Raw genomic sequence first — 25,814 nt, 5'->3', positions numbered from 1 at the left:
AATAACCTGTTAACGTGGTGATCCACAGCTTTCAAATCTGAAGGTTTAGGAGGCACTGATAATGGAAAAAGGCCAGAACATGCCATACTTTATAAAATAATCCAATGCAACTAAGTCACAAAGATTGTCTACTGCTGAAGAAAACCTGAAAAGGACTAAAAAGTTTCCATAGAGTTTAACTAACTACAGAATGAAGCAAAAGAATCATCAAAAACAGCAAAAGTATAAAATACAAAGAATGGGTACAATCTCTTGGTCTCAAATTTTAGGTTTTAAACTTAAAACATGCATAATCTATAAAACTTTTAATAAACTTCCCGTTAGAAATCAGTTTTCTTTTAATACCTAAAACCAACTTCCAGAGTCAAAATCCTTCAAGTCAACAAAAGTTTGGGTATGAAAAAGAAGGAATAAAAGATGAAGAGAGCTACTACTCAACATTGTCTCCATCTGGAATAAACATCATCGTTCCTCCATATCTGTCACTTGATATTTTAATTGTCTGGAGTACATCACTTCCAGCCATTCATAACAAGTCTGGCACAAAGACAACAGAGGCTCAAAGCATACCTTTCCTGTTGCCTGAACCTTTATGCCAGTAATTTATTAGGTTTAAAAAAAAATCATTCCTCAAGGAGAATTATAATCTCTTCAGCTTCCCACACACATATGCACATGTGTATGTATGTAAAAATTTTTATAATTCTGGAATTATCTGCCAGGAATTTTAAAAGCATTATTCTGACAAACAAGACTAGGGAAAACATTACTTCGAATATATGGCAAATTTCTGGACTCCATAGTAAGTTAAAAATAAAAATAAAAAAGAAATAATCTACTTCAGACTAAAACAGAAAAAAACACTTAAGAATGTCAAAAGACAGCAATTCAAGATACCTGAAGGACTCTCTTTTATTCTTAGGAATGAACTATATTCTACTCTGCACAGAGACAGCTTCATTTTAAGCAGCAAGATAAAGTTTTATCAACAAATTTCCATCTTGACAATCTTTAATACAGGAATCATTAAGGACATGGATGACTGGATAGGGGTGCAGGCCATGTACACAGTAGGGAATAGACTCAGTTCACTAATATCCATGAACTATTAAAAGATGTCTCCTTCAAACTGGGTAGATTCTCTGTGGAGGATTTTTTTTTCAAAGACTTGAATAAAAAATTCACAGGATGAAAAGAGGTGGCAAAATGCACTGGTAGAATAGGATATACCAATACCAATAAGACCAGGGCTCCTTAAAATACTAAAGTGCAAGTAATTAATACCCTGAAGTAGTTTTTCCCCCCCTTTACTCAATGGCACATCAAAAGAATAAACAAAATCTAAATATTAAAAAAGAGAGAGACAAGAAGATCCCGATGAATCCCAAGATGACCTACCCTATAGACGTCAGCCTAATTACAAATAAAGAAGAGGTACATTCAATAAGAAGGAGGCATTCGGAAACATTTCTAAAAAGAAAACCAGACTGGGAAAAATTATTTGCTTCTCAAACCAGTGAGGCAACAGAGTTACACAACACAAAGCAGCCAAGAACAACAAAAGCAACAAAGTAACAACAAAGTAATGAGCAGAGGGCAACTAGGTGGTGCCATAGTGCATAGAGTGCCAGGCCTGGAGTCAGGAAGACCTGAGTTCAAATCTAGCAGCAGATGCTTAACTAGCTGTGTGACCCTGGGCAAGTCACTCAAATCTGTTTGCCTCCATTTCCTCATCTATAAATGAGCTACAGAAGGAAATGGCAAAAGAGTCCAGTATCTCTGCCAAGAAAACCCCAAATGGGGTCACGAAGAGTTGGACACAATTAAGCATGATGGGACAACTGTACATATGGAGATAAAGGTGAAAGCAAAAGTCAAAAAGGAGTGACAGTGGGAACAACAGACTTGAAAGATCATGGACTAAACCTCACACCATCCTCCAGATGAACTGATGTTTTTTGTGGGACTAAATTACAGAATGAGAGGAGGCTTAAAAAGAAGGGAAAGAAATTCAAGAATGTGTGATGTACCTTAATCAAGTCAAAGGCTAATGATAAAAGGAAATTTACTCCTGCAGTCCCCCAGGAATAAGAGAGCCTACAGGAGAATGACTGAAGAGGAAATGGGCAGAGATTGGAAATGGGAGAAAGAAAAGGGGAAAATCCTGTTCCAGTGTTTGGAGGGAGTTCCAATGATAAATGCACCTATGGGACAGGCAATATCTTCCAGAGGGAGACTGAGAACTTACAATAGCTACTCTCCTCAGGCATTTACTGCTTAGAGAGGTCACTCATCTTATCTAAGGGGAAGGGAAATCAGAGCTTCTGAGAGCAACTGACACCCAGAAGAGAGGAAGGGCATGGACCCAGGGCAGAGATGTCAAGGCAAAAGGGAAAGATGACCACGAGGAGGGAAAGTCAATGATGAACCAAATAATCAAGCCATGGGAAGAGCCTACAACTGGGAAGTGTCTTCTCATCAAGAATTTTTATTTCCAAGGGCAGCTAGGTGGCGCAGTGGATAGAGTACTGTCCCTGGGAGTCAGAAGGACCTGAGTTCAAAACTGGCCTCACACACATAACACTCACTAGCTCAGTGACTCTGGGCAAGTCACTTAACCCCAAATGCCACACACATACATACACACACACACACACACACACACACACACACACACACACACACACACAAGAATTATTATTTCTAAGAGTGAGACATAATTGAAAAAAAGGAGGCCAAAGAAAATATCTCCAAGGCAATAGCAGAATCTCTTTAGAAGAGGAAACCCAAAATAGATACTTCAAAATTATTAGTGCCATAAGGAATAAAAAAAAAAAAAGAAGGGGACCAACTCAGTGTAAGTGTCATGAATCCAAAAACAAAAGGGTAGAAATAGTCAGAAAAATAAGACTGAGGGGGAATCCAGTGGCTGATCAGAGAGGGATTGCAGGATCTCTTTGCCAGTGCTGAGGCAGGAATCTCTTCCTTTGCCCATGTTTGGATCTGGGCCACAGTTCTGGGCAGCGGTGCTGGGGTGAGAAGGAACACTGGCTTGGTGGAGCTTGTAGTGATTGCGGAGAGAAGCCCCTCCTCACAGTTATAGGACAGAAAGGAGTACTTGTAGTCGCAGGCCAGAAAAGGAGTAAACACCTTGCCCCTTATCATACCACCTTGGAAGAACTGAAAATTTACAGGTACCTACAAGTATCTCTGAAAACAGCTGTACAAACCCCCAAAGCTTGGGACAGTACATTCTCCACATTGGAAGCAGACTCTTATCTTAACAAAGAGTTTAAAACTCAAATAATTGGCCAGGATCATGAGCAAGCAGTGCAAAAAGAGTCAGCCTATATTCTCTTACTTTGGTGAAAAAGAAGATCAAAATATACAACCAGAAGAAGACAACGAAGTCAAAGCTCCTACATCCGAAGCCTCCAAGAAAAATATGAATTGGTCCCAGGCCATGGAAGGGCTCACAAATGATTTTGAGAAGCAAGTTAGAGAAGTAGAGGAAAAACTGAGAGTGATGCTAAAGGAGACCCAAAAAAAATACTGAAGAAAAAGCACAGAAAATGAAAATAATTTTTAAAAACAAATAAAATAATTTGAAGGAGAGATTCTACCTGACAATGAACTGAGAACAAAAGGGGAAGAAAGAAATACCTATATAAGAACTGAATCTAAGGAAAGGCTTAACATGTGGGAATGAGAGGGAGATTAAAAACCTAACTCATAGCTTTAAATGTAAGTAAAATGAAAAAACAGTGATAAATCAAATGAGAAGACAAAGCCCTATAGTCTGTTGCTATATGAAACATATTTTTTAAAAGCACACAGAATAAAAATGATGGTCTAGAGAGTGGAAGAGACAGACATGCTACTAGTAAGGTGAATATAAAAAAGCAAGAGTTTCAATCATGCTACCAGACTAAACAGAAACAATCATTAAAAACATCAATGAGATAAGCAAGAAAACAATATCATACTGAAAGTCACCATAGATGGCGACCAATAGCACTACTAAAGTGTCTTTTAACATTTCATTTTATAATGGAAACATTAACTGTGCTATAATAAGACTTAGTAACCAAATGACACTATCTCAATGTCCCTATCTCAATTTTAGAGAAGTGTCACTGAAAGATAAGCAAAAAGAAAACTAGACCTGAACAATATGCCAGCGAGACTAGAGCAAAAGGACTTAGGGCACCTTCTAAACGGGAACTGGTCAAGAATATACACATTTCTCAATACCACACAGAAATTTCACACATATGTATGTGTGTTTGTGTGTGTGTATATATATACACACATATATATATGTGTGTGTGTGTGTGTGTATATACACACACACACGTATATCTGTATATATTTGGGGGGAGAGGAAAATGCAAGAATGTTATTCTTGATTATACATATTTGTAATGGGAGTTGTGGGTGGGAGGGGCACATGGAATTTTTCCTGATGAAAAAAAATTTTCCTTTAAAAGAAAACATTCAAGTACTTTTAACAACTGGCTAGAAGAGTTCCTGATCCAAGATACAGATTTTCTAAAAAATAGATAATTCTAACTATATAAAATTAAATGTTTGAATAAAATTAATGAAGGTCAAATTAGAAAATTATAGAGTGGAGAATACACAAAATATTACATGAAAAAATGATCAATTAGTCATTTATATTCAAGCTACAGAAAAAACTGATACTCAAGTGTACCAGGAGCCACTGGCGATAAATGAGCGCTGGAAGTTTTCCAAAGTCTCGATAACAATAAATGACACATGTTCCAAAGCACTGATTAAAAATAAGCCATATAAAAATAATTTTGCCATTTTGCGTCATGCCTTCAAATATCTGATTTCAAACTATCAATATCTGATTTTTTTAAATTCTAAAATTCACAAACATGAAATAAAACAAACATCTTATATACACCATAAAATAGAAAAAAAAAAGAAGAGGATTGTATGTGAAACAAGTTCTGATAGGCATAGCCTGACTTCATTTTTGAGTGATAAAAAGCTGAACACAGCACTTTCCACTCTGTTCTCATCCCTGCCGGCTTTCCTTCCGTTTTGTTGTGTGCATTCCTTCTTTGTTATTTTGGTGTGTGGAAGGACAATTCTATTCCTAGTCTCCCTCACACTGCTATCCTCCCTTATCCAAAACCAAAAAAAAAAAATTAAAATATTTCTAATGAAATTGCACAGAGAAGGAAAACAAATTCCCACACTGTCTATTTCCCAAAATATTTTATTCTTTAAACTTTTTATTCTCCATCTTGTATCGATCCCCTCTTGGTGAGGAGGCAGGCTGCACACATCCCAACAAATCCCTGGGACAGCATACAATGAGAGGAGTGACATCTTGCCAAGTTGCTGGCCTTCAGAATCGTTTTTATTGTGATCAATCACCCCTGGTAGTCCACCTTAATCCATACCAATCTTCCCAGCTGCCACAGAAACTGCCTGTCTTATGGCATATTATTGCTCCATAACATTTACGTACTAAAATTTGTTCGGCCGTTGCCCTATCATAGGATGTCACGTCTTACTTCCCTGTCCTTTGCCATCACACAAGGAGCTGGTATCAACCTTTTTGAGTCCTTTTCCTTTTTTTAAGGGAATACACCACCTAGTGGTACCAATAAGTCGAAGAGTATACTCAATTTCATAATGAGGGGGTGGATTTCACAGCTTTAGTAAGGGTAAATTAATTAATGTGTTTATTTTCCCACAGCCTTTCAACATTTCTAATTTTTTCCCCCTTGTCATCTTAGTCAGCTGCACATAGGTGAGGTAGAACCTCAGAGCTGATTTAATTTGCATTCATCAAATTACTGATTTGGAGATTTTTCTTACTCTTTTTTTAAAATTACATTTGTTTTCTCTCCCACTGATCTGCCCTCTCCCAGGTGAAAAAGGAAAAAAAAACCTCTTGTACCAAACACATAAATTGAGGGAAACAATCTGAAATTTTTTTCTAGAAGCAATTGGGGTTAAGCGATTTGCCCAGGATTGAGGTGGGAAATCTGCATGTGGTCCTGTAGGGCCTCAAGTGCAGCCCTTTGACTGAATCTAAACTTCACAAAACAAATCCCCTTGATAAAAGGATTGTTCTATTAAACTTGGATTCAATCAAAAGGCCGCACCCAAGGACCTAGAAAGCCACATGTGGCCTCAAGGCCCGCAGGTTCTCTATCCCTGGCCAGGGTCACACAGCTACTAAGTGTCTGAGGCCGCATTTGAACTCAGGTCCTCCTGACTCTAGGGCCAGTGCTCTATCCACTGAATCACCTAGCTGCCCCTAAATCTTTCTACGTATTAGTGATTTGGATGAGTGATTACAGCTCATAATTTTTTTTCTTATAGTGGTTGATAATTTGCATTTCCTCCTTTGAAAAATGTCTGTTTATAGCCTTTGACCATACGTTTACTATGAAGAGCTATGGAATCGGTTGTGTGACATGAGAGACAATGGCACAGGCCAACCCAGCAAAGTGTGCCCACATCAGAGAAGGTGTGCACTCCAGGAATGAAGCAGAACGGAAATAGTCCAAAAGAAGCATGAGATGCACAAATTTAAAGAGATCTCCACCCCAGTGTTCACATGGACTATCTGTGCCTGACTGTGGTGGAGTGTTTCAAGCTCCCACTGCTCTCATCAGCAACAGTCGGACACACTGGGAGTTGACTCTAGCACTATGGTGTCAGTTTGGTCCTTTTTGAGAATAAAGGACAACAACTGACCAATGTTGATCATATCCATTCTTTATATGCCTGTATATAATCAATACCTTGGAAATGAGGCCTTGAAGAGGGAAATTTGCTACAAATCTGTTTCACAGATACTTGCTTCCCTTTAAATTTTTTATGCATTTTTTTTAACGTGATGAAAACTGCCCATCTTATTTTCGGTCATCCTCTCTGTCCCTTGTTGGGAAAGGAACTCTTCTACTATCCATATCTTCTTCACAGTTCCTCTAATTTGTTTGAGGGGACTTTTTATATCTAAGTTGGGCATTCATTAGGAGCTAACCTTGGTCTAGTATGAGATGCTGGCCCATATTTATTTTCTGCCAGATTACTTTCCAGTGTTTTCAGCATTTTGTAGCGGTTAGTAAGCCCTGGCCCCATAGTGGAGGTCTTTGGATTGAATGAACACAAGGTAACTCTACTCATTTTCTTTTGTATATTACACACCTGATCTCTTCAGTTTCTCAAGATCACTAACTGTTAAGGAGGACAAAACACTCTTGATGCTCTGGTATAGTTTCAGATTTGATTCTGCTAGATCTCCTTCCTGGAATATTGGAGGAGGTTGTGGGAAAGGGATACATATTCATGTGTACTTTGACATATTTAGATTTGTAAGGGACCATGGAAGCCACTGGGTCCAACGTCCTCATTTTAGAGATGAGCAAAGTGAAGCAGAGAGGTTCCTTCTTCCTTGCCCACAGTTAGAGAGCTAGGAAGCATGGGAGTCAGGATTTGAAACCATTTTCCCAAGTTCTAAACCAAATGCTCTATCCATTATAATTTACACCTTCTTCTACTCTGTTCTGAATGTCAATTTGAATGAAAAGAAAAGCAACTAAACTGTCCATATGTTTTAGCCAACTAACTTTACTATGAGACTTATAATTTAAGGAATGATAACCATAAAAATAGTATTTCCATAATGATTTAATACTTGCAAAACGTTTAGAAATAGTGTCTCACTTAATTTTCACCTCAACCCTGGGAGGTAGATGCTCTTATTAACCCTATTCTACAGATGGCGAAACTCAGGCAGGAAAAGGTTACTTGACTTGCACAAAGACATACCACTAGTAAGTGCCCGAGACCAAAATGGAATTCAGGTCTTGTGGCTTGAAGCATAGCACTTCATGCACTGGTCCACCTAGTTGCTTAACGAAAGCATGAGAGAAAGAATGCCCAACAGTCACTAAAACATATATACAAGGACTTTTCATGCCAGCAAACAATAGGAAACAAAGTGAGTACCGATTAATTGGGTGATGGCTAAAGAAGTTATAGAATATAAGTGCCAGGAAATATTGAGGAGAGATGACAAATATTAGTATTTCAGAGAAAAATTCATTACGTTTTTAGAGTTTTATGCACAGTACAAAATTTGTTATGTTTAATGTTTCTGCTGAGAAGTCTAATTAAGTCTGTTCCACAGCAAGAGGCCTTTCCTTATTAATTAGATCCATAAGTTTTATGTCTAGCATGACTCATCCAAAGTACACTCAAGTATGACCTCCAGGTGAAGTCCTTCCTGTAACCAATGCTGTTATACACTGTCATTCCACTGTGAATATTGTTGTCTATTTGATCACCCTCTTCCAGAGAAATGTACATTCCCCTGAGCACATTAAGGCTTCTCTCCACAATCCTATGATATAAATAGAGATGTTCTCTAGCTGAAAGTCTTCCCACACAGAATCCACACATAGCTGCTCATCACAATGAATTTAATGTTGAACAAGCTTTGAATACCATTTGAATGCCATTCCTCATTCGTGACAGTGATAAGATTTCTATTCAATATAAATTCTCAAATGGGAAATGAGATGACTGTTGCCTGAAGACATTACCACATTAATTGTATTCCTAAGGTTTCTGTCCAGAGTGGATTTTTTGATGTGCAGCAAGACTGGAGTTCTTTGCAAAAGCCTTTCCACACAGACTGCATCGATAGGGTTTCTCTCCAGTGTGGATTATTTGATGTATAGCAAGACTGGAGCTCTTTGTGAAAGCCTTTCCACACTGATTACATTCATAAGGTTTCTCTCCAGTATGGATTCTCTGATGTTTAGCAAAATTGGCCCTCTGTGTGAAAGCCTTTCCACATTGATCACATTCATAAGGTTTCTCTCCAGTGTGGATTCTCTGATGTTTAGCAAGACTGCAGCTGATTCTGAAAGCCTTTCCACACTGATTACACTCATAAGGTTTTTCTCCAGTGTGGATTCTCTGATGTACAGAAAGATGGTTCCTCTGTGTGAAAGCCTTTCCACACTGATTACATTCATAAGGTTTCTCTCCAGTGTGGATTCTCTGATGTACAGCAAGACTGGAGCTCTTTGTGAAAGGCTTTCCACATTGATTACATTCAAAAAGTTTGTCCCTATTATGGATTTTTTGATGATCAGTAAGACTGGAGTTAGACCTGAAAGCCTTTCCACATAGTTTACATTCATAAGGTTTCTCTCCAGTGTGAATTCTCTGATGTGCAGCAAGATGTGAATTCTGTGTGAAAGCCTTTCTACATTGACTACATTCATAAACTTTCTCTCCAGTATGGATTCTCTGATGCTTAGCAAGACTGGAACCGATTCTGAAAGCCTTTCCACAATGATTACATTCATAAGGTTTCTCTCCAGTGTGGATTCTCTGATGGGTAGCAAGACTGGAGCTGATTCTGAAAGCCTTTCCACACTGATGACATTCATGAGGTTTCTCTCCAGTGTGGATTCCCTGATGTTTAGCAAGACTGGAGCTGTATCTGAAAGCCTTTCCACATTGTTTACATTCAAAAGGTTTCTCTCCAGTGTGGATTCTCTGATGTACAGCAAGATTGGAGCTCTGTGTAAAAGCCTTTCCACACTGATTACATTCATAAGGTTTCTCTCCAGTGTGGGTCTTCTCATGGTCAGTAAGACGGGAGCGGCACCTGAAAGTCTTTGTACATTGTTTACATTCATAAAGTTTCTCTCCAGTGTGGTTTCTTGTATGTAAAGCAAGGTGGGCCCTCGGTGTCAAAATCTTTTCAAGTTGATTACATTCATAACGCTTCTCTCCCATGTGGATTCTCTGATGCAAAGTAAGATGGCCCTTATGTGTAAAAGCATTTCCACACTGATTACATTTAAAAGGTTTCTCTCCAGACTGGGTTCTCTGATGTTTAGCAAAATTGGCCCTCTCTGTTAAAGTCTTTCCAGGCTGATTACATTCAAAAGATTTCTCTCCATTATGGATGATCTCATGTAAAACAAGACTGGAGCTGTATCTGAAAGCCTTTTCACAATGATTACATTTATGGGTTTCCTCTCTAGTGTGGATTTCCTGATGTACAGCTGAATCAGAATCCTTTCCACATTCATTACATTCAAAAGGTTTCTCTGCATGGCCAGTAAGGAGTGATCTGTAGCAGACAGCCTTCCCACATTCTTCACATTTATAAAACCTCTCTCCAGTATGAATCTTCCGGTGTATAAGATCTGAGTTCCAACCAAAGACCTTCCCACACTGAGGACATGCATATCTTTTCATTCCAGGGTGAACTCCAGGATGGTAAGGAAGAGATGAGTGATGGGATGAGGTTGCTTCACATTTATTATTTTCATAAGGCACCTTCATAATATTAACTTTCTGATGATTAATGAGCTCAGAGTTCAGCTTGAAGGCCTTGCCACCTTCATTACTTACAGAAAGCATCTCTCCAGTAAAACTTTTTTGATATCTAATGAGGTCTGAATTCCAGCTAATGGCCATCTCCTTTTGATTACTCTGATCCCCTTGCATTTCAGGAAGCTTCTCCTGGGACTGAAAAGGCTCTACATGCTCAGTAAAGCATCTGCTATACTCCCTATCCTGGAAACAGTCATTCCCTGAGGTCATTTGGTTCCAGTGATTTAGGACTGAGGACTGTCTTAGCTCCTTTCCAGTTTCACCAGCTTCACAGTCACTCTTTGGATTTGTATCTTCCCCAGTATTAGAGTCACAGATTTCTTTCAAGCTGAAGTCCCAGGCACCATCGTCACTCATGAGCCTTTGCTGGCCACATTCTTCCACAAAAATTCTCAGTTGTGTGGTCTTCTCCTTCACTTCAAACCTGGTCTCTACATCTAAAGAAAACAAACAATCATATATACAGAAAGACACACACACACCCATGCATACACACATACACACATAAATCTATGTTCTTTTCTCTGATGGCAGAAAATAAACTGATTTATATCCTATTTTCCTAGTTTAAAAAAAAAACATTTTAAAACTCAACTAGGCAGAATCAATCTGTGGAAATGCCATTTGGTCACAAAGATCTTCACATACAATAACACAGGATCCTCACAACAAACCTGTTTCACACACAGGCCCAGCATTCTCGTGACCTTCCACAACTCAGGCCATGAGCTCGTAATGGCCAAGTGACCTGACCGACAACCTGGCAGCTGGGACTACAACATCCAACCTGTAAAGGAGCATGCCCTGTCCACGGTACCAGAAGGCCCTTCTCCACTGCACTTTCTATGTTTTCTCCTAAGGCCGTTGTTGTTTATGCTTATGATTTTATCAATCTCTGGTCATCTTCCTGCTATTCTGCACTGACCAGTCTGGATGCACTCTCACATGGTCATTCCTGGTAAATTTCATAGGCTAAGTTGAATTTACTCATTTGGACGGTCATATAATAGTTTTCAAGGTTATGTCCAACTTTTCTTCTTTTCTATTCAGATCCAAAGACAGTATGCCATTTATTGCACATGTACTAAATACTCATATTAGTTCATTATCTATCTTATTTTATGTCTCACATCTTGAGTCCATGATCCTTCTGTCTGGAAGTGAACAGTATGATTCGCTATTGGTCCTCTAGAACCATGGCCCATGTAGCGGTTCCTGAAAACTCTGGAGGTTCACGGTGATGTCCAAGGGGTATTAGCTAAAAACTCTTTGATGGCATCTTATGTGGCAAAGAACTGACCAGTGTCGTTACCAATATATTTTTCCCCTGGGACAACAAGCACATGCATGTTTGAGGCATAATAGATGTCTTTGTGCAGTGATTCCAAATCATCGTGACTGGGCATGACAACGAATGTGGGGTTCATGCAGTGATTCCATCAATAACTGACCACTTCTAAGGGCAACATGTTGTTTTGATTTCTTACCCTGTCCTCAGATGGTTTCCACACGGCCACAAAAGTCTGACATACAAGCACAAATCCATTCCCAATGGATGGTCACAGGTGTGCACATGCCCTCGTTTGCTTTCTGTACACTGCACCTGAGGAACTGCCTTGTCATCTCATCTCATGAGCACTGCAATCACCATGAAGGAGTAACAAATGTTTACCTTCTTCCAGTGCAGCTTACGTATGACACGCCATCTTGAAACCATCATGGACCATGACACACATGTGACAGAAACATTCCTTCCATTGCCTCTCATTGCAGTGTTAAGGCTACCTTCCGATTTGAACTTATCTCCTGTTTATCTTGCTGCTCTTCTATCTGGCAGATTTTCAAGGGCACCCAGGTGAGTCATGCCTCAGACTTTCTGTGAGAGTGTAGCCAGTGTACCAGTGGTAGAAAGAAGAAAGTCATGTCTGAACAGTTATTTCCAAACAAAGGGTGTATAGAGAGAGACATAAAAAAACCTGATATATAAAAAAAGAAAGGAAAAAAAAGCGAAGGGGCAGCTAGGTGGTGCAGTAGACAAAGTGCCAGGCCTGGAGTCAGTCTTGAAGATTCATCTTCAAGAGTTCAAATCTGGCCTCAGACACTTAGTAGCCATGTGACCTTAAGCAAGTCACTTAACCTTGTTTGCCTCAGTTTCCTCATCTGTAAAATGAGCTGGAGAAGGAAATGGCAGACCACTCCAGTATCTCTGCCAAGAAAATCCCAAATGGGGTCGGGAACAGTCAGACATGACTGAAACAACCAAACAGGAACAAAAACTAAAGCAGTATGTGCAATTCAACTTCAACTACTATTTACCATTTAGTACAGTCCTTGTCAATGGCCAATTATGGCCAATTATCTTATCTAGGAACTAGCCATTCATTCTGTGGACTCGTCTGGAGGCTCAAAACAAAACAAAACAAAAGGAATTTCCCTCTCTCTCAACAAGAGAGCTTATAAAATTCTCCAACTATTTTCCACCTCATTTATGTGCAAGGGAACATGCTCACTGCAATTAGGTTATCAATCAAAATAAGGCCAGTTCTAACTTAACGTAAGTGGACTGTTCAGCAGACCTTTCCCCGCCCTCAAGGGCTCTGCTGCTCTGGGGGCCCAGCCGCCGGTGTGACTCCAGTGCCTAGGACAGAGTCGCTGCCAAATTGGCCCAGGCCGGACAAGGGGTCCTGCAGCCCCCACGGGAGTCAAATTTATATAATGAGAATTTCTGAAAAATAGGGATTGTCTGTATGTCTGGTAACAAGGTAGATATAGAGTTGGGCCTAAAATTCTGAAAGAGCCAAGTTTAAAGCCCGCCTCAAACATTTACTAGCACTGTGACCCTGGGCAAGTCACTTAATCTCTGTCTGCCTGTCTGTTCAAATGTACAAAGGACATAATAATATCTACCTGCCAACCCAGTTGTGAAGATCAAGTGGGATAATCTCTGTGAAGCACCTGGTGCAAGAGCCAGCAGGCTCTATATAAATGTCAGTTATGATTGTCCTTTTTGTTAGTATTATTATTAATGAACTTGATGCAGAACCAAACTGAAGCTTGAGTGTGTCAGGTGTTGAACCAAACACCACAAATTTTTGGTCACAGAAGAAAGTTCAACTTTGAAATTAATTTCATATATTATGTTACATTCAACAATGCCCAAGTTGCGACATTGGATGAAAAACCTATTCCTATTCAACAAAATCTGTTAAATGAATTTGAATTGAAGTCTTGCAAGTAACAGTAGGCATGAGGTCTTGCAGGATTTTAAAAAAAATTCTTACATAAAGCCCAACAGTAAATTTCTACAATTTACAATAGAATAAAATTTTATATTTTATAATTACAAAGGGGAATAAAAGTATTAATCTGGATCTCTGTGGAGTAAAAGACATCTAAGACGTTACAGTAAGCACCTGATGTATAAATCTGAAATATTATGAGGAGTAGAATAAAGGATTTGAGGGACATCACAACACACTTTATTTGTGTTTTTGAAACAAGACCTAAGACCCAAAGATCTGGGAACTAGTACTCTGCAGTCACAGCCGTGCATTGCATTTAGGATAAACACTTCTCCTGGTTCTGCTCACATGTCCCTACATCAGTTCAGACAACTCTTCCCAGGTGCCCGACACTGTGCCCTTCATCATCTCTTATGGCGCCATAATCTTTCATCATAGTCTTAGACTGCCCTTTGCTCAGTCATTTCCTAGCATAAGGGCATCATCTTTGTTTCTAGATTTTGCAACAACAAAAAACAGTGGCTATAATTTTTGCATTGAGTAAATGGGTCTTTTTCTGTGATTCCTTTATAGGTGTAGTGGTTATCACTGGGTCAAAAGGCAGACAGGGGAGTGAGTGCAGGGACACAGTTCCAAAAGGTATTAAGGAATGCCAACCTTTCATTACAATGCTTTGCGAATCTTCGCGTCAAGGCTCCTTTTTATACACAGAATGCTGCCTGGTTCTGCTTTCTAATACATTCTGCTACCCTTCTGTTTTTATGGATGGATTCATCCCACGTACATTTTGTTATGACAATTAATTATTTTCTCCAAGATATTCTTTTATTTCTTCATCTTTACTTTTGCCTCAATCCTTTAAAAAAAAAAAGTAAGTGTGGGAAGGGAAAAGGATCAATACCAGTAATTGATCATTTAATTGGCCTGATCCCCACTCCTCCCCCCCACCTTGTCTTCCATCCTCTTATCTCCCCTATCTGAAGCTCCCTCTATGGTGCGAAGTTATTTTCCACCATGAGGCAGCCAGGGAGCACAATGGACAGCGCACTACACCCCAAGTCAGGAAGACCTGAGTTCAAATCTTTCTACCTGCCTGACATTCAGCAAGTCACATTACTTCTTTTTGTCTCAGCTTCCTTATCTATAAAAGGAGGATAATAAGAACACCTATTGCCCAGGCTCACTGGGAGGACGAAATGGGATGACATTCATAAATCACTCGGCACTCAGCAGGCCCCACAGAAATGTTAGCTGTTATCATTACCACCACCACTGTTGTACTTTTAACTACTTCCTCACCAACTTTACTCTCCTTCTTAAACCGCTATTCTTCTCTCTCCTAGTCACTTATTTCCCTCTTGAACGTAATTCATTTCCACTCCAAGACACTCTCTTTCACCTGGCTCAGCTAAGAGGGGAGTTAATGATCTGTGGCTTCTTCTCACACCATCTCCACATTTGTACACTAGACAAGGGAGCTCCTGGACATTAGGGACAATCTTCTGCCTTCCTTCCTAGTGCCTAGTACATAGTAGGCGCTTAATCAATTTTTATTGACTGACTGGGCCTAGGGCTGATACCAGGTCACAAATACTACCTCATTCCCTAGATTTGGGGCTCTCTCCTCAACTCCATTTGTGTCTCTTTCTTATCCTTTTCATCTACAAGCGGTTACCTCTGTCTGGCTCTAAACCTGATCGGTCCTGACCAGACCAAATACCAGAGATCACAAATGCTTCTAAGGTTCCAGAGGGTCTGGTTCTACGGGATGTCTGGAAGTCTCTGTCTCCCAACTGCCTAACCTTGGGGTGATCACCCACAGGAAGCTGGCCAACAATTCTCTGAGAACAGAGACAAAGACTGAACTAGAGAGATAAGGAGAGGGACCTCGGGTTGATGACTGGTGCAAGCCTCAATCTTAGCTTACTACTTCCAGTAAGACAGCAGCCTCCATCGCTACCCACAAGATGCTGCAGGGAGACAGAAAAACTTGAGAAACTGGGCTATCTGCATCCACTCCATATTTAGGTTACTGGGCCCCGACTGTGTCAAGGCAGTCTGACATCTCCCTGACTGACTCCCTCTCCCATTGACCACAGGAGCTTTTCCAAATCTTTTCATTCCTACCCAATTTTCTCATTTCCCCCAATATTCTAAGCTGAATCTTTAGCTCAAATTTTATTAAAAAAAAAAAACCATAGACTTAAGCTCTCTACACATAAAAAGCTCATTGCCCTGGTCTCTCATGAACAGATGGCCATTATAGTTGCCAAGGCAAACCCTATTACATGCATAAACCATCCCAAGCTATCCCATCTCCCAACCAGCATATTCCCTCCTGTACCATCCCAATTCTTCCACAAATGTTCAATCTCTCCTTCTACTGATCCCTGCCCTGCTGCCATAAATAAAACAATGTGTCCCCAACCCTGAAAAAAGCCTCACATGGTCCATTCATCCCCATTAGATATTGACCTCCATCCTTTCTCCCTTTCACGGCTAAATACCTAGACATGTGCATCTACAATTAGTGTTTCACCCTCCTTTCATCTTCCTCTCCTCAAAACTCTCTGCACTCCACATTTTAATGTCATTGTTCAACTGAAATTGTTCTCTGTCAAGTTACCAACAATCTCCTAATTGCTAAATCCAATGGATTTTTCTCATTCCTCACCCTTCTTGACCTTTCTGCAGCCTCTGAGATAATCAATCATGCCCTGTCCCTTGACACTCATTTCTCTCTAGGTTTTGGTGACAGTACTTTCTCCTGATTCCATCCCTACACGGCCCAAAGCTAACCTCACTGTCTTTCCCCAAACCCTCCTGTCTCCTTATGTTCTTCTTGCTATCCAGGGCCCCACCCTCCCAATCATCCAGGCTCATCACCTACATGTCACCACTCATCACCTTCCCTCACACTGTCACATCCACCCATACTCAACACCGTGGAAAGACCTGTTGATTCTTCTTTCTTAACATCTCTCCCACACATCCCCTTGTCTCCCAATGTTGCCACTTTCTCGGTTCAGCCCCCAGTCACCTCACACTGGAGGTATTCTAAGAGCCCGCTGGTTGGCCCCAGTCCCAAGTATCTTTCCAGTCCACTCAATCCTCCACCCAGCTGTCAAATTCATCTTCCTAAAGTACACTTCTGATCACGTCACTGCCTACTCCACACACTCCCTTGGCTCCCTAGCCCCAGGGTCAAATACAGAATCCTCTGCTTGGCTCTTAAAGCCCTCCATCATCTGCCTCTCTCCTGCCTCCCCAGTCTTCTTTCACCTCACTCCCCCTCCACACAAGTGATAATCAATGGTACAGGCCTCTTCTTTGTTCCCTGACCAGGACACTCTCCCTCCCAACTCCACATTTTCTCTGGCTGCTCCTCATGCTCACTCTGGCTTCCCTAAAACCCCTCATTCCACAATAAGTCCTCTCCACCCTCCTCAGCCTTGGTGCCTTCCCCTCTTCATTAGCTCCAACTTATCCTGGATGTACGAGATCTGTATACGGTTGTTCGCATGTTCTCTTGCCACTAGACTTGGAAGTCCTCAGGAGCGGGGCTTGTCCCTTCCTTTGTATCCCCGATAGTCAGAACAGGATCTGACACATAGTACGTGCTTACGACTTATTCACTTGAATAAAGCCTAGGACAGAGTTCATATTGGACAGCCTCAGCCCCTCTTACATGCTTTCTGGAGAGTCTCATGCCCCAAATGACTTCTCAGAGGATCACAGACTTATCACTGGAAGGGAACTGAAAGGCCAAGGAGTCCCAGCCCCTCTGCCACATTATAGAAGAGGAAACTGGGGCTCAGAGGTTCAGTTACTTGGCCAGGATCCCACTGCTGAAATGTGTCCAAAAACAAATTCCAAGTCAGGTCTGCCTGCCCCCAAGTCCTTAGCATTTCCTTCCCTACAACACACTGATGCTTCTTGTGATAACAGCCCTCACACACCTGCTTCCTCTCACTCACCTGGCCAGGAGTTCCTTGGGCCTTTTTGCTCCAGCATCCCAGGTGCTTCTCCTTGATGAAAAGGGGGATCAGATCTTCTCTAAGAACTGGAAGCCCTGGGAATACAGAATAAGGAAGGGATGAGGATAGACAGAAATATACCACTGAGTCCTCTTTACAGAAAGGGGACATGCAAGCAAGGACCACAAGATGGTTCCCAGCACACCTCCAGGATGCTGGGATCTTTGGAGGGGCCAGAGATCATGCAGCTCCTTTGATATCAGAAAGTTCCACCTTTATTCACCTCTTGGGCACATTCCATAGCTTCCATTCATTACCTAGAAATTAGCGGCAGCTCTTACTGCTGTGTGAACCTGGAGTCCAATCAGTCCAAACCAGCCTCAAACACATGGTAGCTGTGGGCCCCTGGAAGGTGATGTAACCTCTGTTTGCCTCAGTTCCATCCACTAAGAAATGGGATCATAATAATAGTACCAAACCCACAGGGATGTTGTGAGGATCAAATGATGCTAATTCTAAAGCACTTTGCCCACTCTGGGACACAGAAGAGGCGTGCGGTGATGCTTAGCCCCTCCCCTTCCTTTCCCACCACTTGGGCTGGAATTTGAGGGAACGACTAAGGAAGAACAAGGAGACACCTGCTACACCCGGCAGGATTAGGAGCAAGGAGCTCGAGACTGATGCCTGCTAACAAGAAGACCTTTCTGAAGTCTACACCCATCCCAAGGAGGAAGGGGTTGCCTTGGAAGGCAGAGGGTTCCCTTCACTGCCCACCTTCAAGGAAAAGCTGCATGAGCAGTTTTCCGAGATTTTGCAGACAAAATTCATGTCCAGTAAAGGACAGACCAGATATAACCTCTAAGATTAGCTCCACGTTGAGATTCTGTAACACTGGTTTCAGTTTTGACTACATAAAATAGAGAAGAGACAATTTCAGGAGCAACATAAGAAAGTCCCAGCTTCCAATAATGTAATTCAAAGACCTTTCATAGGAAAACCAGCAGCAGGAAGACCCTGTGAAGAGATCAGCACTTCTGCCTTTTGAATAATTAATAAAGGTCATGCCCTGCACAATAGGTAAAAAATGAAGACATTCCTTTGATGGCAGATTCAGTTACCAGAGGAAATGGTCCTTACCCAGGGAAAGCAGGTTCTGGGAGGTTTCCAGCATGACCTCCTTGTACAGCTCTTTCTGAGAATGGTCCAAGAGGCCCCACTCCTCCAGGGTGAAGTCCACAGCCACATCCTGGAATGTCACCGATTCCTAAACCATTAAAAATCACATGATTTAGAGCTGAAAGAGACCAGAATTCATTTTGTCTCAATCCTCATCAACTTACAGGAGGAAACACAAGCCCAGATGAGATTTGCCCAAAACTCATAAGCCAACATGTAAAACCATAGTCATTAAGAGCCCAATGGAATGTTGAGAAAAGCATTTTATATTTGAAATGAGAATCATGTTGGAATAATAAAAGCTGAGAAATGTCTTACTATGATATGCTTCTCCCTATGGAATCAAGGAGAAGGTATGTGCTCTCTTAGTGAGGTATGAGAGTCTGTGGAGAAGGAGAGGTGATGTGAAATTCCTCCTCATCAGAAGTGCCATAAGTGATAATATTAAGAAAATTCTATGGAGAGTTTGTGAGAAGCACGCAAGCGCTGTGTATTCTGGGGAAACAACATTAGCAGTGGTCACTGAAGAGAGGGCAAAGACAAAGAAATAATCTGATTAATTTCTTAAAAGGCTGAAATACAGTCTTAGCTAGATGAAAGCATGAAAAGAATTCTCAAGGGATATTACTCACCATCCGGCCTGAACTGAATGGTAGGGTTCTGTTTCCAGCCAAGTGAAGAAGCATTATCTATTGCTATACTGAGGGCCTAGGGATGATTCTGGGTCTGATGTGTCATAGCCAAAACATGTTATATTTTGGCTTTATGATTGTATTCACTTGTTAATGGAATATATTCATTAATTTTAATATTGATATAGAAATAAGAGTAACTATGATGGGGAAAAGGGAGTTCCTTCACTTATGATAAAAGCAATTTTGTATTAACTAGGGTTAAAGACTTAGTTAATTCATAAGACAGACACTGACATTTTATTTGCGAAAAATAAAATATCTACACATACCTTTAAAGCCCTAGGGCACTGGGGACCAAGAGAATGGTGGAAATAAGACATCAATAAAAATAAACTTTTTTAAAGGAAAAAAAAAGTCAAGAGAATGAGTTAAGAGGCAGACTGATGGATAACACACAAGAGAGAGGCCTAATCTGCAAATACCCTGCTACTTGGGAGGGGGCATCGATTTTGCCAGCCAGCTACATGGAAAACTCATTTGGCCAATGCACTTGATATTTTAGGCTCTTCATTTCTAGGAGAATGATATGACTCACTTTTTCAGACGTTCTATTGTTTTGGAGTAATTCCCTTTCATGTGGATAAACACCTTCATGTTTTTATCATTTTGATTTTCTCCTTAAATCATTTGATTTATGTTCTATTTGTAATCCAAATTTTACTCTTGGCTTCCTTCACTCCTATTACTGACCTTCTGAACAATTAAAGAATTCATTACTATTTTCCTACTTTTTGAGATTCCCAAGGATTTAAGGGGCAGGTAGGTGGCGCAGTGGATAGAGCACCGGACCTGAAGTCAGTAGGACCTGAGTTCAAATCCGGCCTCAGACCAAGCACTTGACACTTACTAGCTGTGTGAGCCTGGGCAAGTCACTTAACCCCAATTGCCAAAAAAAAAAGGGAGAGATTCCCAAGGATTTGGGCTTTTCCTTTTCGGGCTATAAAAACGTGCATACCCTTTGACCCAGCAATAGCACTTCTAGGGTTATATCCCAAAGAGATCATACAAATGGGAAAAGGATCCACGTGTACAAAAATATTCATAGCAGCTCTTTTTGTGGTGGCAAAGAATTGGAAATTGAGAGGATGCCCATCAATTGGGGAATGGCTGAGCAAGTTGTGGTATATGAATGTAATGGAATACTATTGTGCTGTAAGACATGATGAACAGGCTGACTTCAGAAAAACCTGGAAAGACTTGTATGGTCTGATGCTGAGTGAAGTGAGCAGAACCAAGAGAACTTTGTAGACAATAACAGCCACATTGTGCGATGACTAATATTGTTAAACTGAACCCTTCCCAGCCATACGAGAATCTAAGACAACTCCAGAGGCCTCCTGATAGAAAATGCTGTCCACATCCAAAGAAAGAACTAGGGAAGTTGAACTGCTATCTTTTTTTTCTCTTCTGTTTAGTTTTGTTTCCTCTTTCTGATGGTTCTTCCTATTGGTTTTAATTTTTACTTACAACATCACTAATGTGAAAATATGTTTAATAGGAATGTAAATGTATAGCCTATATCAGATTGCACATCATCTTGGGGAGGGTGGTGGGGAGGAAGGGGGAGAAAAATGTTAAACTCAAAAGCATATGGAAGTGATTGTTGAGAAATCAAAATAAATTAATAAAAAAAAAAAGAACTTTCCCTTCCACCAGGGTCCCCTGAGAACTTTCCCTTCCACCAGGGTCCCCCGAGTCACGATTCTGCATTGCATGATACTTGCTCAGGGTGGGCAATGGCTATAGGAAGGCCGATAGTTTATTGATCATTCATCGATAACTGAATCCCCATCTTGTTCAGAAGAGAAGCCTCTCTTCTGAAAAGCTGTCTCAAACCTCTTTCCTCCTCCATCATCCCACATACTTCATTCAGCAAGAGGGTGAGGTCACATATTCCAAACCTCCATTTAAGGCGAGAGCTCAGCTCAAACAGCTTCTATTTGTCACTTGGGACTTCTCTGTCACTCTTCTCTACCACGCCAAAGTAAGCTTATTACTGGAATAATCTCAAAGACATGTAACATCTCATCAGCCTTGGTAATCCAAAATCACTATCCTCTGCAGAAGCCCTGATTAGACAGTGGGCTAAGTACTGCAAATCTCCACATAGGCCTTAGCACAGTGCCTGGCACACAGTAGGAGCTTAATAAATGCCTACTAACCACCAACTACCCAAACACTCTTATCTGAGTATCTTCCTTCTAATTTTACTTTAAAAGCCCACCATGACCTAGACATCACTTAGTTTTTCAGTCTTCTTACACCTTACTTCCTCCACCTTTTCTGTGACCCAATGGCACTGGCCTCTGTATTATGCCAGGAAGAAGATGCTCCATCTCTAGGCTCTGAAATTCTCTGCCTCCTCACAGAGGCCTCCTCGGGTCCTTCAACTCTCAGCTAAAATCCCACCTGCTCCAGGAAGCCTTTCCCCACTCCTCTTCATAGTGGTGCCTGCCTTCTATTAGTCACATCCCACTGACCTGTCCATAGCTTGCTTGTACATATCTGTGTGCTCAGTGTCTCCCCCTCAGCCTGTGAGCTCCCTGAGGGCAGGCACTGCTCGGGGCCTCTTTTTGTATGACCCCTACTAAGCATAGTGCCCGGCACACAATAGGCACTTCATAAGTGTACAGTGAATAACTGCCTGCATTCTCTCCTTCTCAGAACCTCGTTATGTAATCTTACATTGGCTTCCTTCCTCCATTTTCTAAGAAAGTGGGAGCCCTTGTCTTTACAAAGGCCGACCATCTACAAGGGCATTTGATATTCCCATCCCTTGCTGTCTTCTCCAAAGGTCTGCACCCTCAATCATTCCTACCTCTGCTCCCCTTTTCTCAAATTCTCGACCTTCCTCTATCAGCTGGTCCCTTTCCTACCGATGTCAAACACACCCATCTCCCCCATTCTTAGGGAAACCTTCCCTAAACACTCACCACCCCTCCAGCTGTCATCCTATCTCACTTTCTTTTCTTAGCCAAATTCCTTGACAAATCTGTCTGAACTCTCTGCTTTCCTCTCGCACTCACTCCTGAAGCCTTCACAAACTGGCTTTCCTCCTCACTCTCCTGAAAGTGCTCTCTCTATTTTAGGGGTACCTGTAGTCTCCTCTATTAGAATGTAAGCAGGGGTTATTCCATTATCTGCAGCTTTTTCCCTCACCACTGACTCCAATGCCTGGCACAAAGCAGACCCATCAGAAACACTGGATGACATACTGGGCCATTTTACCAGATCTTCTCCTCATTTTTCATTCTTAATTATTCTCCAAAGTTGACCTTGGGCTCGGGGCCTAGATCTGGATGCGGCCATTCTCTCTCACATCCCTGCCATCTGCCCCTTTCCCATTTTGTCTCTACTTGTGGGCTATCGGTACCCCTTCTCTCCCCTTCCTCCATGCACTGCCGCCCATTCCCTCTTGTCCAGACCAGGGATTAGCGGCTTTCCTGATGCCCTCACACCAAGGGAGGAAGGGGGTCTGCTGGGATGCCTAGAGCACACACACATAAGGCGGGTTCCTCTAAAGTAGGAGGGAGCCAAGCTGTGGTGTGACAGTAAAGGCTGAACACCCAGCTTTCTGAGAAGAAACAACTGTAAGCACAACACACATCTAAGGTTTGTGTTCATCATGGTCACCACCTTCTTGTGTCTGGAAAACCAACAAACCCCTCAAGCCTTGACTTGCAGCACCGGCCGATTCTCGAGACCCAGAACAGTGGGGGGCACAGAGGAGCCACTCTCTAATGCTTACTGACTTGATCTAAGAATTGGTAAATGAGAGGGACTCAGAGAGACCTGGGAAGGTGTGTGTGAGCTGAGGCAGAGTCAGTGAGCAGAACCAGGAGGACAATCTCTGCTCTGCAGGCAACAGGCAAGCACAAGAGCTGGGGGAGCCTTCAGGCCTCTGCTCCAGGCCTGTGCAGACAAGACTCAGGAAGGAAGGGGTGTTCCTTGACCTACAGTGGCTACAGGGGAGAGCCTGGCCACAAGAAACAGAGGAGGGGGGAGAACTTGTGTGTATGGGGAGGGGGGCTAGGCAGGCAAGAAGAGAGCAAAGCCAGGAGGCCTAGGGATAGGGACTAGCGAGTGAGGTGGTCACCCTTGTCAGTCACTCCTAACGAGGGGGAACCTAAAAAACAGAGAGGGCAGCAATTGGGGGTGGGGTGGGGTGGGGTGAGTGATTAGTTCTCAGGATAAAAAAGTGCCACTGGTACACTTCAAAACAGAGAAGAAGAGAGCAGGGCAGTGTGGTTACTACTGAATTCAGTTTTATATCAATTTTCGTAAAGAAATGACCAACAGGTAAGAGAAATGCCAGCCTCAGAGACGATCCTCTGTGTTGATGGAAATGGCCACATGGGCTGATGCTGGTCAAGTCGGAGGACAAGAGTGCACTCACCTGGGCTGGGGGTCTCTGGGCTCCAGGGGCCATTTCCTCTGCCTCCAGGCTCCCTGCTTGAGTCAGGCCTTGATCCTCTGCAGGCTGGGCTGAGGAAGGACAAAGATTACCGTGGGGGAGACGTCTTTTTCTTCTCTTCCTAGGCCGGAGGCTGATCTACAGGGATTCAGAGAGTGAGGTCTCAGAGGAGTCACCAAGCCCAACCTCACCCTCAGGGGTGAGACTCCAACCAAAAGGAGGGCAGCAGCAGGTAGGGTCAGGCCAGGACAGACTTGCACAACGTACGGCCCATGGGCCGCTGCCACCCCCCAAAGGATTTCTGGCGGCCCTCGCACTCTCCTGTTTGTTACACAACCTGCGGCACCCAACTGTCAGGGGTCTGTCTCTACTCTTAACCTATCTGCAGCCCAAAAAAGTGCAGCCTGTTTTCATTTTGGCCCCTACCTCCTCCAAAGTTATGCAGGTCTGGGCTAGGAGAAGGTCTCAAAACAAAGACCACTGTGTACCCTCTCTAACTCCTCCTCTGCCCCACTCCCCTCCCCCATCCTCCCACAGAGAGGCCAGGAGGCAGAAGGGGCTTGGGCTCCCAGAGGGGATGAGAGCGGTCAGAGCCTCAATGACTCCTGATCCAGAGCTCTCCCTCCGTCTGATGTTATGGCTGAGACATGAAAGTCCTTTAATGGCCACCCAAAGGTAAAGGTGGGGATAGTACCCCAGGACCTCTGGGATGTGACCAGCGGCCTGGACAACTAGAAGGGGCAGGGAGCTGGGACAGAGGTCCTCACCAAGAGGTCTAACAAGAAAATGAAGCCCACTGGAAAGGACAGCCAGCAGGGGCCGGGGGCAGGGAGGGCTCCTTGCTAAGATCTACCTGGGAGTAGAGCTGGCTTCCAGAAGGCAAAGAGATTTTGGCCCCAAGGAAAAGAAGAAATCTCAGCTCCTAAAGAAGAAGGCAGAGAGACAGAGACAAAGACAGAGAGACAGAGAGAGAGATCAATGTCATTTCCAAGGGGAGGCAGAGTAGTCCCCACTCCAAAGCTAAGGGAGCTCAGCTCCAAGGACTCCAGCTAGCCAGCTCTGGGCAGGTCCTCTTAGTTCCAAGAGCCACACTCTGCCCTGCCCTGCCTCTAAGCTCCCCTTTCCTCCAATGGCACCCGGGTCCAAGATCTCAGGAGTCTTCCTGCCTCTCTCTCCCAAGCCCTGCCCGCCATCATCTGGAATGACATTCCTACTGGAATGAACCCTCTTCTGTCCTCGAATCATCCCAGGCTTCCAAATCTACCCCAAGACCATCCCCAAATCTGGCCCCCCCTGAACACTCCCCCTCCCCCCCATCCCCCTCCACGTTCTCAGGATCCAGTGACACTGACCTCCTGGCTGCTCTTCCTAAGTGACTCTCCAGCCCATAACTCTGCATTTTCCCTGGCTCCTCCCCCATGCCATGAATGCTGCCTCTCCCCCCCCCCCCCCCCTTGTCTCTGCCTCTGGGTTTAGTCTTGACTAAAATCCCTTCTTCTACAAGAAGCCTTTCTTGGTCCTCCTCCTTCTCTGTCTGATTTTCTGAGACTGACCACACGATACTGTGTATGTAGGAAACAAGGACACAAACGTTTACTGAGGGCCTATCACGTGCCATGCAGAAGCACTTTACAAACATTAACTCATCTGGCCCTAACAACGACTCTGTCATGTAGGTCCTACTGATACCAACTCTCTAGGAAGTGTCTGAGGCCACATCTGAACGACTCCAGGCCCAGAACGCCACCTCCCAGTGGGCATGTTTGTGTGCAGTTATTTGCAAATTGTCTCCTGTTTTCTTTTTCCATTCTTGCTATCCCAAGAGCCAATGAGTTGCTTGGCCCATAGCAGATGCTCAATAAAAGCATTTTATCGACTTGTTGACTGGACT

The 25,814-nt window shown here is 42.6% G+C and overlaps 1 protein-coding gene across 1 annotated transcript in view; it reads right to left on the bottom strand.

Annotated features, from left to right (window-relative positions):
- The window catches only part of LOC110197805 (uncharacterized), a 75,400-nt gene that overhangs the window by 42,820 nt on the left and 6,766 nt on the right, over nt 1-25,814 (bottom strand). Inside the window, 6 exon segments of the mRNA XM_078146282.1 lie at nt 8,556-8,583; nt 8,585-10,856; nt 17,639-17,701; nt 17,704-17,733; nt 18,776-18,902; nt 23,906-24,061. Coding sequence (XP_078002408.1) covers nt 8,556-8,583; nt 8,585-10,856; nt 17,639-17,701; nt 17,704-17,733; nt 18,776-18,902; nt 23,906-23,938 — 2,553 coding nt within the window. The 5' untranslated portion in view covers nt 23,939-24,061.

This window comes from Phascolarctos cinereus, unplaced genomic scaffold (genome assembly GCF_003287225.1).
Source record: "Phascolarctos cinereus isolate Bilbo 61053 unplaced genomic scaffold, phaCin_HiC Scaffold_726;HRSCAF=1367, whole genome shotgun sequence".
NCBI lineage: Eukaryota > Metazoa > Chordata > Mammalia > Diprotodontia > Phascolarctidae > Phascolarctos > Phascolarctos cinereus.
This window is presented reverse-complemented; position numbering and strand designations above follow the sequence as displayed.